Below are 13,254 nucleotides of genomic sequence, written 5' to 3'. Positions count from 1 at the left end.
GCCATTCATCAATTCATTTGCTGAACAAATTTTTATTACGTATCTTCCACGTGCCAGGCACTGTTTTATGTGCACATGACCCTGACGAAAAGGTCTGTTTTTCCCGTGAAGCCTACCTACTAGGAAGTACATATGTAAATGAGCAAGCTAATCTCAGAGCATGAATGCTATGAAGAAAATCAGATGGGTCATGTAGTAGCATGATGGGAGGGCCTGCGGGAATATGAGGTTGGGTCGTCATCCGAAGTGACGACATTTGAGATAAGACCAGAGTGACAAGCAGGGGCTAGCCATGTGAAGATCTGGGGGTGGAAGGGACAGCAAGTACAAAGACTCTGAGGCAAGAATGAGCTTGGCATGTGTGGGAGACAGAAAGGAGACTGGTGTGGCCAAAATAGAGTAGGGAAAGACATGTAAGCAGGAGGCTGGGGTCTGACCCGGTAGATACTTCGAGGCTCTGGTGGTGGCCATTCCATGGTCTTGGAGTTCGTGGCAACTAGAGTCGTCAAATGTGAGTAGGCCGTAGTTGTTGGATTCAGTACATTTACGCCATTGGGAATCTAGTACAAAACATACTAACGAGAGGTCCTTGTGGGCCACTGGGCATAACAGGATGTGGTGTTACCTCAGAGCATCGGTCCCATTGTTCCGCTTTACGGTAGAGGTCACACACTCGGGCCTTCAACGCTTTTGTCTGAACTACAAACCAAGTGGGGTTTTGCTTAAATTCAAAAATTTTTGCCCAGATTTAAATACCGTGGTCCCCAGGGAGTGTAGTTTCCATAAGGTGGCACCTCAAGACCACAGGGACTGTGCTGGTCACTGGCGTGCCAGCCACCCCAGGCCCCGGGGTGCATTGGAGTTGGAGAAGTTCGAGACCAAGGGTTTTATATTGGCTTTTAAAGGAGCCCCACATCTTGCACAGGGACAAATTCCTTGGTCCAGTTGTTTTAGCTCGCCGTGGGAGTTTCAAAATACTTACTAAAACAAGCCAGCGTTGACGGTCTGTAACCCCAGAGGGAGTGCCCAGGTCCACAGCTGACCAGAGCGTTTCTGGGCAATCACAGGTGAATCTGTTTGCTGAAATAGAATAATCACTCTCCATGCCAGAAACCTGTGTCCCCATATGGTACTGCAAAGGGAAAAAGCAGAGGGCTTCCAAGTGGGGAGAAGGTGAGGCTTGGATTTACAACGAAGTCAGCTGTCAGAACGACTACTCTGGCCTTTACTGTTCTCTTCTGTCTGAAATCCTGAGACACATGCTGCTTATATTACTCACTTGGCACCGAATTACGTCCTGCTGGTTCCCCTGATCACATGGGTAGGCCTTGTGTCCCAACTAAAAATAAAAGCTCCCGTAGGCAGGAGTTAGGTGGTGTTTACTTTGTGCGGCTCCTGCTAATAGTGGCTGACGTGGATGGAGCGATTACTATGGAGTAGGCGTTTTCATAAGCACCTTATCTCAGCTGTCTCGTGTAGTCCTCACGGTAACCCTGAGGATCTGGGGCCTTGCTTTTGTCCCCGTTTCACAGATGAGAAAAAGGCAATCTCAGAGGTTTACTCCTAAGGTAAGTGGTAGAATCAAGATTTCAGCAGGTCTGACTCTAAAGCTTGTGTCCCTAACCCCGGGGGCCACCTCAGTACTTCCTCTTAACTGTCCCGGCGGTCACTTGTTAAGTGTTTATGATGGGCTGCACAGATCCTCTTCCCGGCACTTCTACAGTAGCCTCTAACAGTCCGTGAAATGCTTCTATCTTAACCTGTATTTTATTGAGAAACTAAGGCTCAGAGAGGTAAAGTCACTTGCTGCAGGCCACACAGCTGATAAGTTGGTCTTTATGTATTCAAAGGTTGGTCTTCACGTATTAAACTTTGACCAAGAGCGTTTGGTCTAACACCATGTGCATAGTCCTCACTTAAGAAACTCTTGTTGAACTGAGTTACCTTTTTTTTTCCCCCACAAACTTCCACACTGAAGAGAATGTACATACTATGGAATTTATCCTCCTAAATCCGAACCGTAGTCTGTTTGGAATTAACTCTGTTGATACATTTGAGTTGAATGTTCTTTCTCCTAGCAGATGTTCACCAGCTGCTTCCTCCCCTAAAATGTCATCAGCTTTTTGTGTGCTCACTGATTTTGAGCTCTGCTGGTTAGACCTTTTTTTTCCCCCTTTTTGCAAGATTTTTTTAGGAATTATTTTGCCTGGTGTTGTAGTTAAGAGGGGGAAGTAGGCTGGGACATGACCTGGTGCCATCACATGGGAGCTCTGGTCACAGGTTGCTCATGACAGAATCACAAAGCAAGGAACGACCTTTGACCACCCCGCTTCTCCACAGATGATCTATCTACTCAGTCCTCTGTGCCCTTGTTTTCCTTTTCTCACAGAGTTATCTGAGCAGCCGATAAACTATGCAAGGGAATTTACGTTTGAACAAGAGCCCAGAACCTTCAATTTACACAGTGATGTGCCAGTTTTGGAACGTACATGTATCTGGGCGATGGCCCAGGGGAGGGAGACAGGAACCTGCAACCTGATCCCTCAAGTGGTAGTTGGTACTTGGGATTTCCCCCCCAGGTCTCTGATTCCCAAGTGGCTTTTTCTCTGCCACATATGAAGTATCGACAGGATGCTCTTTATCATTCAGTTGGCCTTTCAGCTCCTCACAGATGCAGCTAGGGACCATTTAGTAAATAACATTCAAGGTCAAAAATCAGCGCTGTGTGTTCTGGTCTTCATCTCATGTTTAAACGTCTCTTTGAAAGAAGTTGACTGTTTATTCCAGCTTTATTGAGGTACGATTGACAAGTAAAACCATATATATTTGGGTTGTACGGTGTGATTATTTTCAAGGTGTACACCGTGATGACTTAATATACATATGTCTTCTGAGATGATTACCACAATCATGCTAATTAATACATCCATCGCATCACACAGTTACCTTTTTTTAAATGGTGAGAACACTGAAGATCTACTCTCTAAGCAGATTTCAAGTATACAATGTGGCATTATTTAACTATAATCACCATGCTGTACATTAGGTCCCCAGAGCTTACAACTAGAAGTTTATATACCCTTTTGCCCAACATCTCCCCATTTCCCCCGATCACCCAGCCCCTGGCAACCACCATTCTACTCTCTGCCTCTATGAGCTCATTTTAGATTCCACGTTTAATGGAGGTCATACAGTGTTTGTCTTTCTCTGACTTACTTCACTTAGCACAGTGCCCTCGAGTTTCATCCATGTTGTCATAAATGGTAGGATTTCCTTCTTTCCCATGGCTGGATGATATTCCATTATATATATACCACATCTTTATCTATTCATCTATCAGTGCACACTTGGCTTACTTCCATATCTTGGCTATTGTAAATAACACAGCAAACATAGGGGTGTGTATATCTTGTATCTTTTCTTTCTTTTTTCTTCTTTCTTTTTGTTAGAGAGAGAGCACGTGAGCAGGGACAGGGGGCGGAGGGAGAGAGAGAATCCCAAGCAGGCTCCACACCCAGCGCAGAGCCCGACGCAGGGCTTGATCTCACAACCCTGAGATCATGACCAGAGCCGAAGTCAAGAGTTGGACACTTAGCCAACTAAGCCACCCAGGCGCCCCAGCAGTGCATGTATCTTTTCAAATTAGTGTTTTCATTTTCTTTTTTCCCCAAAGATTGATTTATTTATTTTAGAGAGAGAGCACGTGTGTGAGGGGAGAATGAGAGGGAGAGAATCTTAAGCAGACTTCCCACTGATGCGGGGCTCCATCCCACAACCGTTGAGATCATGACCTGAGCTGAAACCAAGAGTCAGAGGATTCACCGACTGAGCCACCCAGGCGCCCCCATTTTCTTCAGAGACCCAGTAGTAGAGTTACTGAATCATATGGTATTTTTTTTTAATTGAAGTATAATTGACATATGGTGTTAGTTTCAGGTGTACAACATATTTTTTCAACAATTCTGTACATTTCTCAGTGCTCACCATAAGTGTCACCATCTGTCACCATACAATGTTATCACGATATTATTGACTATATTCCCTATGCTGGTAGTTCTATTTTTAACTTTTTGAGGAAGCTCCATACTGTTTTCCATAGTAGCTGCACCAATTCACATTCCCACCAACACTTCACATCCTCAACAATACTTGGTATTGTCTGGTAGGTGTGTGTATTGTTATTTTGTGGATTTAATTTGCATTTCCCTGATAACTAATGAAGTTGAGCACTTTTGCACATGTTCCTTATCGATTTGAATACCCTCTTGTGAAATGCCTGTTCACATCTTTTGCCAGTTTTTCTGTTGGGTTGTCTGTCTTTTCCTTATTAATTGGTGGGATATAGGTATATATGTGTGTGTGTATTATATATAAATATAAGTATATATTATATGATATGTATATATGCAAGTCCATTGTCAGGAATTGCAAATAACTTCTCTCACTCTGTACATGACTTTTTTTTTATTTCCTTAATAGGATATCTTTGATAAACAGAAGAAGTTTGCAATTTTAGTATAGATGACTTTATAACAATTTTTCCTTTAGGGTTAATATTTTTTGGTTTTATTTAAGAAATCTGCTTCAAGGTCATGAAGATGTTCTACATTTTCTTCTAAAATCTTGCTGTATTTATGTATTTGTTTATTCAGTTTAACTTTCACATTTAGATCTGCAGTCCATCTGGAAATGACTTCATAAATAGTGTGAGGTAGGGGTCAAGATTCTTTTTTTTCCTGTATGGATATGTAATTGACCCAGCACCACTTATTAAAAAAAAAAAAACCTTCTTTCACTGCACCTGGTCCTCTTTTGATGGGATAAAAGGGAACCTTGTTAGAAATGGTTAAATGATATAATGTAGTCTCTTAAATTTTTTGAATTTATTTGTTTTTTATATCTTCAAGGTTGAAGAGGCCAAATGTCAGAATTCAGAATTTGAGGGAAACCTGGAGGTCAGTAAATTCAACTTTAGCTATTTGGGCTTAAAGTCATAGAATAATTGGGGGTGGGGCAGGGCGACCATAGCCTAAATTTGAACTGCTTTGAGAAAAACAGACTCCTTTATTCTCTGGGTTATTGCCAATTTTTATTTGAGGAGTTAAAGTCAGATAATTTGGACTGCAGTCCAAGTCTTAATCATATACAGAATTTGGCAGATAATTATATTTAGGATTCAGAAGCAGAGAAAGAGAATAAGCTGATAACATTCCTGTGTGTTTTTATTTTATATCTAAGGGTACAATTTGTTTCATGGTCCCTGGTATTCTTCCTGATACTTTGAACACGGTCAGAATAAGAGTCAGAACAAATAAATTATGCTATGAGGATGACAAACTCTGGAGTAATTGGAGTCAAGCGATGAGTATAGGTAAGAGAACAGGATTTCATTAAAATTTAAACGACTGATGCATGGAAACTAAGCTGAAGCAGAAAATAGATTGGGGTAAAGGATTGTTCTGCGTTATTGATGTCATCCAGAGAATATCTACAATTGAACTGTATTTTCTGTTTAATTACTGTCAAATCACCCAGGTTTAATTCACAATGTACAGCTCTTTGAAAATCCACAATCCAAAAGGTGTTATTCTCTCTTCCGTCCTGTCTCCATCTTCTTAACAACCTGAACAAAAATATCAGAAGGCAGGCACGATTAAATCTGCAGATTTATCTATGCTAGAGAGCTAGCCTGTGTGCTGGTGACAGAATCGAGAGTAGAACAGTGACCTTGATGTCATTTAATAGAGATCAAACTGTATCTAGGTTTGAAAACAACAGTTTCATTTATTAATGGAGTGGCTGAGCAAACTGTGTGTCCGGCCCAAGTACAAGATTGGAAAGACCTATGCTTTATGGATGTGTGTGTGTGTGTGTGTGTGTGTGTGTGTGTGTGTGTGGTGGGGTGGGGGAATAGGGTTTTTATTGAACTGTAAGCTCAGAGTGACTCAGCATTGACTTAAATATCCCCCAAAGGCATATGCAGCCATAGGCCGCAGTGAGGGTGCAGCACCCAGAACAAGGGAGCGCTATGGGGTGGGGACACAGTGTCCCAACCACCTCACAAGTGTGCGGTATTCGATTCTGGGCACAACACTGTAGGAGGTTCAGTGGCAGACTGGAATCTATCCTCGAAAGGGCTATCAGGATGTGAAAGTATCTCAAAACTTCGGGAGGAGTGGTTGATGAAGCAAGCTCAGGGGTGAGGAGTCCTGATTGCGGAATTCTAATAGTTGGGCTGTTGTTAGGTAGGAGAGGGAATAGGTTATTTTATTTCGTGGCTCCACGGGGCAAAATAGGACCAACTGCAGAACCTTCTAATAGCTCTCTAATGGTCAGAGAAACAGATTGTTGAGGTAGGCAGTTCCCTATTAATTGAGGGACTAAACAAGCTATGGGCCAGGCATGGTTGTATTAATTATGAATTGTTGCATAACAAAGCACCTCAACACTTGGTGGCTTAAAAGACACATATTTACCATCTCACAGTTCCTGTGGATCAGGAATCAGGGCCCAGCTTAGCTCAGTACCTCTGGCTCAAGTTCTCTCATGGGGTTACAGTCAAGCTGTTGGCTGGGCCTGCAGCCTCATCTGAAGGCTTGACTAGGGCTGGAGAACCCACTTCCAGGCTCACTTTTGTGGTCGTTGGAAAGCCTCCATTCCTTGCTGGCTGTTGGATGGAGGCTGTGGCAGGTTGAATCATATCCCTCAAAAAGATATGTTCAAGTCCCAACTCCTATACCTGTGAATGTGACTTCACTTGGAAATAGAGTTTTTGGAGATGTAATCAAGTTAGGATGAGGTCCCACTGTCTTAGAGTAGGCCCTAAATCCAATGACTAGTACCCTCGTAAGAAGAGAGAATGCACAGAAACACCGAGAGACACACAGACACACAGGGAAGAAGGCCCTGGGAGGATGGAGGCAGAGAAGGGAGTGATGCAACTGAGGCCATCAGGAATGATGCAGGAACACCAGCGAGTCCTGGGGGCCACCAGAAGCTAAGAAGAAGCAAGGAGGGATCTTCTCTAGAGCCTTCAGAGGCAGCATGTCCCTGCGGATACCCTGATTTTGGACTTCTAGCCTCCAGAACTGTGAGAGAATACATGCCTGTTTTAAGCCAACTGGTGTGTGGTGGTTTGCCACAGCAGCCCTAGGGAGCTAATGCAGAGGCCTCCCTCAGTGTCTTGCCCCTTGGACCTCCCCACGGGGCTGCCTCATGAAATGGCAGCTAGCTTGCTCAAGTAAGTGACCCAAGCAAGAGTGTGTGAGAGAACACCCATGTGGAAATCACAGTCTTTTATAACCTAATCTTGGAAATGACATCAGTGCTACTATTCATTTCTTTTACAAATGAGTCTGTCAGTTCAGCCCATCCTCAAGGGGAGGAGATTATGTAAGGGTGTGACTATCAGGAGGCAGGGATCATCTGGGGTCACCTTAGAGGCTAACACAATGATGCTAGGCCCTGATGTTGCTTTCTAGATGGTCATGCCCTAGTGGAAAAGATGAGCATGTAAGTAGACATGACATTCTGTGTGTGAGATATAGCAAGGCAGTTAATAAAAAGCTCTGGAACTTTTTGGACAGTGTCGGATTTGAGGCTTGATGGCATCACTTCTGAAACCCTTCTGGATGAGCCATTGAACCCCTCTGAGCCTTGTCCTTCTCATGTGTATAAATGGGAGATACTATTACGTATCTCTATTGCATAGATATAAACATGTACAAGCCCTTGGGATGGTATCACGTATATAGTAGATGCTCAGTTAAGAAGGAGTGGTAGTTGGGGTTAATTTACATGTTCTAATAATGATAAGTAACCAATAAGAAAAGGTAGTCACGGTTAATGAGATGACCTTTTTTAACAGGTCTAACATTGTGAATAGTGTCTGAAAACTAGTTAAGATATCCTGGTATCGGATAACCCTCAAGGTGTTTATTCCTCCGGGCGGCATTTTAGGCCCTAGAGCAGGACTGTGTTGTTCACGATTAAGGGAGCGGAAGATAAGATAATCAAAGAGTTTTGGAAAATAGGTTGGGGCGGAGCGCAGACATATCTGTGATCTCACTAGTTTGAGCCTACTGTTGCTTGGTGTTTTTTTCTCAGAGGGGTTGATTGCTCACGTTTTGTGTTTGCTTTCCATTTGCCAGGTGAGAACACCGACCCCACGTTCTACATAAGCATGTTGCTTGCCACTCCGGTCATTGTCGCGGGCACAATCATAGTCCTTCTGCTTTATCTCAAAAGGTGAGGCCGCGGCCCGGGTCCGCCTGGCAGTTTCTGCTAGCCTGCGAGCTGCAGTTACTACTCTCTGTGAGGGTGTTGGGTGTTTGGCCCGGGTATCAGGAGCGCTTTGGCCATAAATGACCCAACTAGTATTACTGCAGAGCAGGTTGTGGCTTAAAGCTGTGGGAAAGAGCACTTCAGCAAGTCGCATCGGGTGGATGGTGCTCTGTGCGCGCCAGCGGAGAGCCGCGGGAGCGGAGGCCGGAGCCAGCTCCCGGAGGCCGTGGCAAGGAACTGAGATTTCTTTTCCTAAGCATGACGGGGACACATTGGAGAGTTTTGAGCAGGGAAGGGCCATGACCTGATTGTACTGTCCTAAAACGTCACCGCAGTTGCTGAATGAGGAACTGGCTTGGGCAAGAATGGCAGCGGGTAGGCCAGTGAGGAGGCCTTGCTGTGGGGGGTGGCGGGGGACAGGTGAGGGCGGCCTAACCTAGGAAGTTAGCAGCGGAATTGGTAAGATGTGGTCAGAGGCGGGATGTATTTGGAAGGTCGAACTGAGGGTACATGCTGAAAGCTGCTCATCCGCCCGTGGAGGTCTGAGGCGGGTACTGAGGGTTCAAGGAGAGCTCAGGCTTTGGGCTTCAGCAACTTGAGTGAACGCGGGAGCCGTTTGCTGAGACGGAGAAGATTGCGAGGAGCCCTGGCTGTAGGGCGAAGGTGAGGACTTCAGGTCTGAACGGAAGTTCGAGATGCCTAGTAGATACCCAAGTAGAGATGTTAAATGGGTAGTTGTGTGATGAACCTGGAGTACAAGGGAGAGGTCTGGGCCGGAGATCGAATTTGGGGAGCCCTCGGCATGTAAACAGACCCGAAGCCCTAAGACTGGAAGAGATCACTTGCAGAGCGAGTGGGATGGAGGGCGAAGGACAGAGCCCTGGGCCACACCAACGTTTAGGGCCCAGGAGATGAGGTGGGGCCACCAAAGGGTACTCTAAGGTACAAAGATGGACAGGGGGAGAAGAAGAAAGAAAAATTAAAGAAGAATGTACCCTGTTCTCAGAAGATTATTTTTTTCAAAATTATAAGCAGTAAGCCTCCATCAGGTCTACGATGAGTAAAGCACCATTATTATTTAAATACTAGGGGAGGGTGCACACACACACACACACACACACAGAGTCATAACCATGTGAGGTGATGGATGTGTTAATTTGCTTGATTGTAGTCATCATTTCATAATGTATACATATATCAAAGCGTCATGTTGTTCATCTCAAATATAATTTTTATTTGTTGAGTATATCTCAATAAAGCTGGGAAAAAAGTTTTAAAAATGATAGGGTATGAGCAGTCTGTTTCCCCTGATGGCCCCTTTGGTCTGCCCATACTGGGTGCTCTCAGGACATCGGTTTCTCAGCTTCTTGTGAAATTTCTTCACAGCCACTTCATCATTCAAGATGACTTCTGTACCATGTCTTTAGTCCAAGTCTTCTTTTAATGTGGCTTTTTTTTTTTTTAAAGATTTTATTTATTTGAGAGAGAGAGAGAGCACATGAGAGGGGGGAGGGTCAGAGGGAGAAGCAGACTCCTTGCCGAGCAGGGAGCCCGATGCGGGACTCGATCCCGGGACTCCAGGATCATTACCTGAGCCGAAGGCAGTCGCTTAACCAACTGAGCCACCCAGGCGCCCTTAATGTGGCTTTTTTTAAGTGGGGCATTCCTATGGGCTGGAGGATTTGATCAAAAAATGTCTCTGTTTTCTTAAAGGCTCAAGATCATTATATTCCCTCCAATTCCTGATCCTGGCAAGATTTTTAAGGAAATGTTTGGAGACCAGAACGATGATACTCTGGTAAGTCCTGATTCCATGAAGTTTGAAATTGGTTTTTGTTGGGAGGCTATGGGATTTGTAAAGAGTTTGGTAAAATACACAAAACATAAAATTTGCCATTTTGACCATTTTTAAATGCACAGCTCGATGGCATTAGGTACATTTACAGTGTCGTGCAGCCATCATCACGATTTCCAGAACTTTTTCATCATCCCAGATAGAAACTGAGTCCGTTAAACACTAAGTTCCCATTCTTCCCAACCGCTGGTCACCTCTTCTCTACTTTCTGTCTCTGAATCTGCCTCTCCTGGGTACCTCGTGTAAGTGGAATCCCACAGTATTTGTCCTTTTTTGTATCTGGCTTCTTTCACTTTGCATAATATTTTCAAGGTTCATCCATGTGGTAGTGTGTGTCAGAACTGTATTTCAAAATGGGTTACTTTTTTTTAAGATTTTATTTATTTATTTGACAGAGCAAGCACCAGAAGGAGAGGGAGAAGCAGACTCCCCGCTGAGCAGGGAGCCCGATGCAGGGCTCAATTCCAGAACCCTGGGATCGTGACCTGAGCCAAAGACAGACGCTTAACTGACTAAGCCACCCAGGTGTCCCTAAAATTGGTTATTTTAAACTTCATTTTATCTAAAAGATTAAAGAAGAGGCAGTTTATCATGTTGTATCCCAGGGGCGCCCGGCTGGCCCAGTCAGTAGAACGTGTGACTCTTGATCTCGGGGTCATGAGTTCGAGCTCCACATTGGGCATGGAGCCTGCTTAAAATAAAAAATAATTAATTTAAAAAATGTGGTATCTCAGACTAAGCATACCATTTGAGAAGTCCTCAGAATGTTTTGCCCATCTCGTCTCACGGGGCTTCATTCTGTCCCGGAAGCAGGGAATCTGTTTAATCCAAACATTCAAGGAGTGGAGCCTCCCTGATGAAACCAGTCCATAGACAGAGCTTCTGACTCTTGGAGACATGGGGAAATAGAAAGATAGGGTAAACAGTTGAAATAGATTCTGTTCGTGCTGTTGCCTGGAAAGCTGGCCTCTGAGGACAAGGCAAACCCACCCGAACTGTTACGGTTAGTTTGCTGCAGACTCTCATGCTAGAATTTGTGGCTGGAAAACCCAAGACCTCAGGGGAACCAAAGAGTTTCAGGTTTCCCTGATAAGTACATTCACCCAAATAAAATAATAAAGACACTAAATGGAATAAATATCAGTATTATTACATATATTTTAAATTAGTAATATCAGACACAGGGCAGTTAATTTAGTGAAGTAGTACAGCATAGCACATAATGGCCTGGGCTCTGGAGTCAGATTGTCTGGGTTCAAATCTCATTTACCATCTGCCTGCCCTTAGGTGACTTCCTTAACCTCTCTGTGCCTCAGTGTTCTCGTTTGTGAAGTGGAGGTAGTGATATAGCACCTGCCTCACGGTGGTATGTGGGTTCGATTAACTTAATACCATAAAAACCACTTAGCATGCAGGCATTCATGAGTGCTCAGTGTCGGTGATTAGTCTTACTGTTGATACTTTCCATTTATTGTTAATCCCCAAGCAGTTCTTTTTTTTTTCTTTTTAAAAAGTAAGCTCTATGCCCAGCATGGGGCTTGAACTCATGATCCCGAGATGCAGAGTCACATGCTGTGCCAACCGAGCCAGCCCAGCGCCCCTCCCCAAACAATTCTTGTCATAACAAGTGATTCACAATAGCGACGATGATGTATAGTGGGGGAAGGAAGGCAGGGAGGCCGATGTGCTTTCAGGGGAGGATGCATCTGGATCACTTTCTCACCAAGTCATGGTCACGCTGCCAGACCCTGGGTGAATAGGGCATCACCAGGCAGGTGGGTCCCAAAGTCAGGTGCCTGATGAGGAGATGGTACACTGTCACCAAGAGGGAATATGGCCACCGGTGGCTCTTCACCTTTAGTTGAGTCACAACCAACTGGAACGCTTGCAAGAATAGAGCATCCGGGGCCCCGCCCCCAGAAAGTGTGACTGCGCAGGTCTGCGAAGGGCCCCAGGAATCTGCGTATTTAACAGGAGCCCACAGAGGATTCCTATTCTGGTGAGATGGTTTACAGAGCCCACTTTGAAAAACACTGTTGTGGCTATTTTCCTTAGGATGACCCCATCTCTTTCTTCATCTCCCCAGCTAGTGTGCTAGCTGCCGGGGGCTGGAGATGGTGCAGGTCCTCGGACACCTCTAACCAGTCCTTGAAAGTCCGCTGCGTGCATACGGCGTATCAGGTGCTGGGCTTCTGTTCCTTATCGTGTCCTCATAAAAAACAAGTTAGGCTTTCAAAGCATTTAATGTCACAGCAATATACTCACGATACAAGAGTAAGAAACATCATCCCTACAGAGTACACTGCGATCCTAATTTGGATAAAAACGCATGAACATACACATAGAACAATGAGTGGAAGGAAAGGAATCAAAATGATCAACCCCGCGCAGAAGGGCCGCGCAGATAACTGATGTTATTCTCTGCCTTTGTGAAATTTCCAGATTGCCTCTAATGAGCAGGTATTACTTTCATAATAAAAAGGAACCCTGTACAAGTCATTAAGGGAAAAGAGAATATTTTGGTCATCCGGGTTGGAGAGATAACAGGGACTTGAACTTAGGTCGCAGCAGAGGAGATTGACGCAAGAGACATTATTAAAGGCAACTCATTACAACGTGGGGACTCTGTGGGCGATGAAAGGTACAGAAAGTAAAAATAATCTCAAGGTTTCGAGCCTGAGTGATAGAGTGAACGACGGTAACATTGACAGCAAAATCAGATCAATTATCTTTCTCAGAGATGGGAAAATTGCTTTTTTTCAGTTTGCTGTCTGGAGGATAATATGTTGTCCCGATGAGTCAGAGAATTCTATAATTTAGCGAGGCAGATACACTGACAAGATGGACCACCAAAAGCACAAGATGTTTTTGTTTGTGGTGGTTGCAGACCATTAAATAAAATCAGCGTTTAAAACTGAAAGTATAATAAAAATGCCAGACAGGGGAAAGGATAAAAGAACAAATTTTCATGTTTTCTTTTTAAGCAAATGAATAATCTTCTTTTCTCTACATGGCAGCCGTGGAACTGCATATGCAGCAGAAAGACGAACCTTTTACTTCTAGAATTATCGAATTATACAATGAACATAGCCCTACAGGTCATCCAGTGAGGTGGA

General features: G+C 44.2%; 1 protein-coding gene across 1 annotated transcript in view; it reads left to right on the top strand.

Annotated features, from left to right (window-relative positions):
* The window catches only part of IL13RA1 (interleukin 13 receptor subunit alpha 1), a 51,223-nt gene that overhangs the window by 27,592 nt on the left and 10,377 nt on the right, over nt 1–13,254 (top strand). Inside the window, exons 7-10 of the mRNA XM_044911515.1 lie at nt 4,908–4,955; nt 5,239–5,371; nt 8,151–8,247; nt 9,997–10,081. Of these exons, the coding sequence (XP_044767450.1) occupies nt 4,908–4,955; nt 5,239–5,371; nt 8,151–8,247; nt 9,997–10,081 (363 nt within the window). The remainder of the gene's footprint in view (nt 1–4,907; nt 4,956–5,238; nt 5,372–8,150; nt 8,248–9,996; nt 10,082–13,254) is intronic.

This window comes from Neomonachus schauinslandi, chromosome X (assembly GCF_002201575.2).
Source record: "Neomonachus schauinslandi chromosome X, ASM220157v2, whole genome shotgun sequence".
NCBI lineage: Eukaryota > Metazoa > Chordata > Mammalia > Carnivora > Phocidae > Neomonachus > Neomonachus schauinslandi.
Note: the sequence above shows the minus strand (reverse complement) of the source record. Positions and strands in the feature narration are given on the sequence as shown.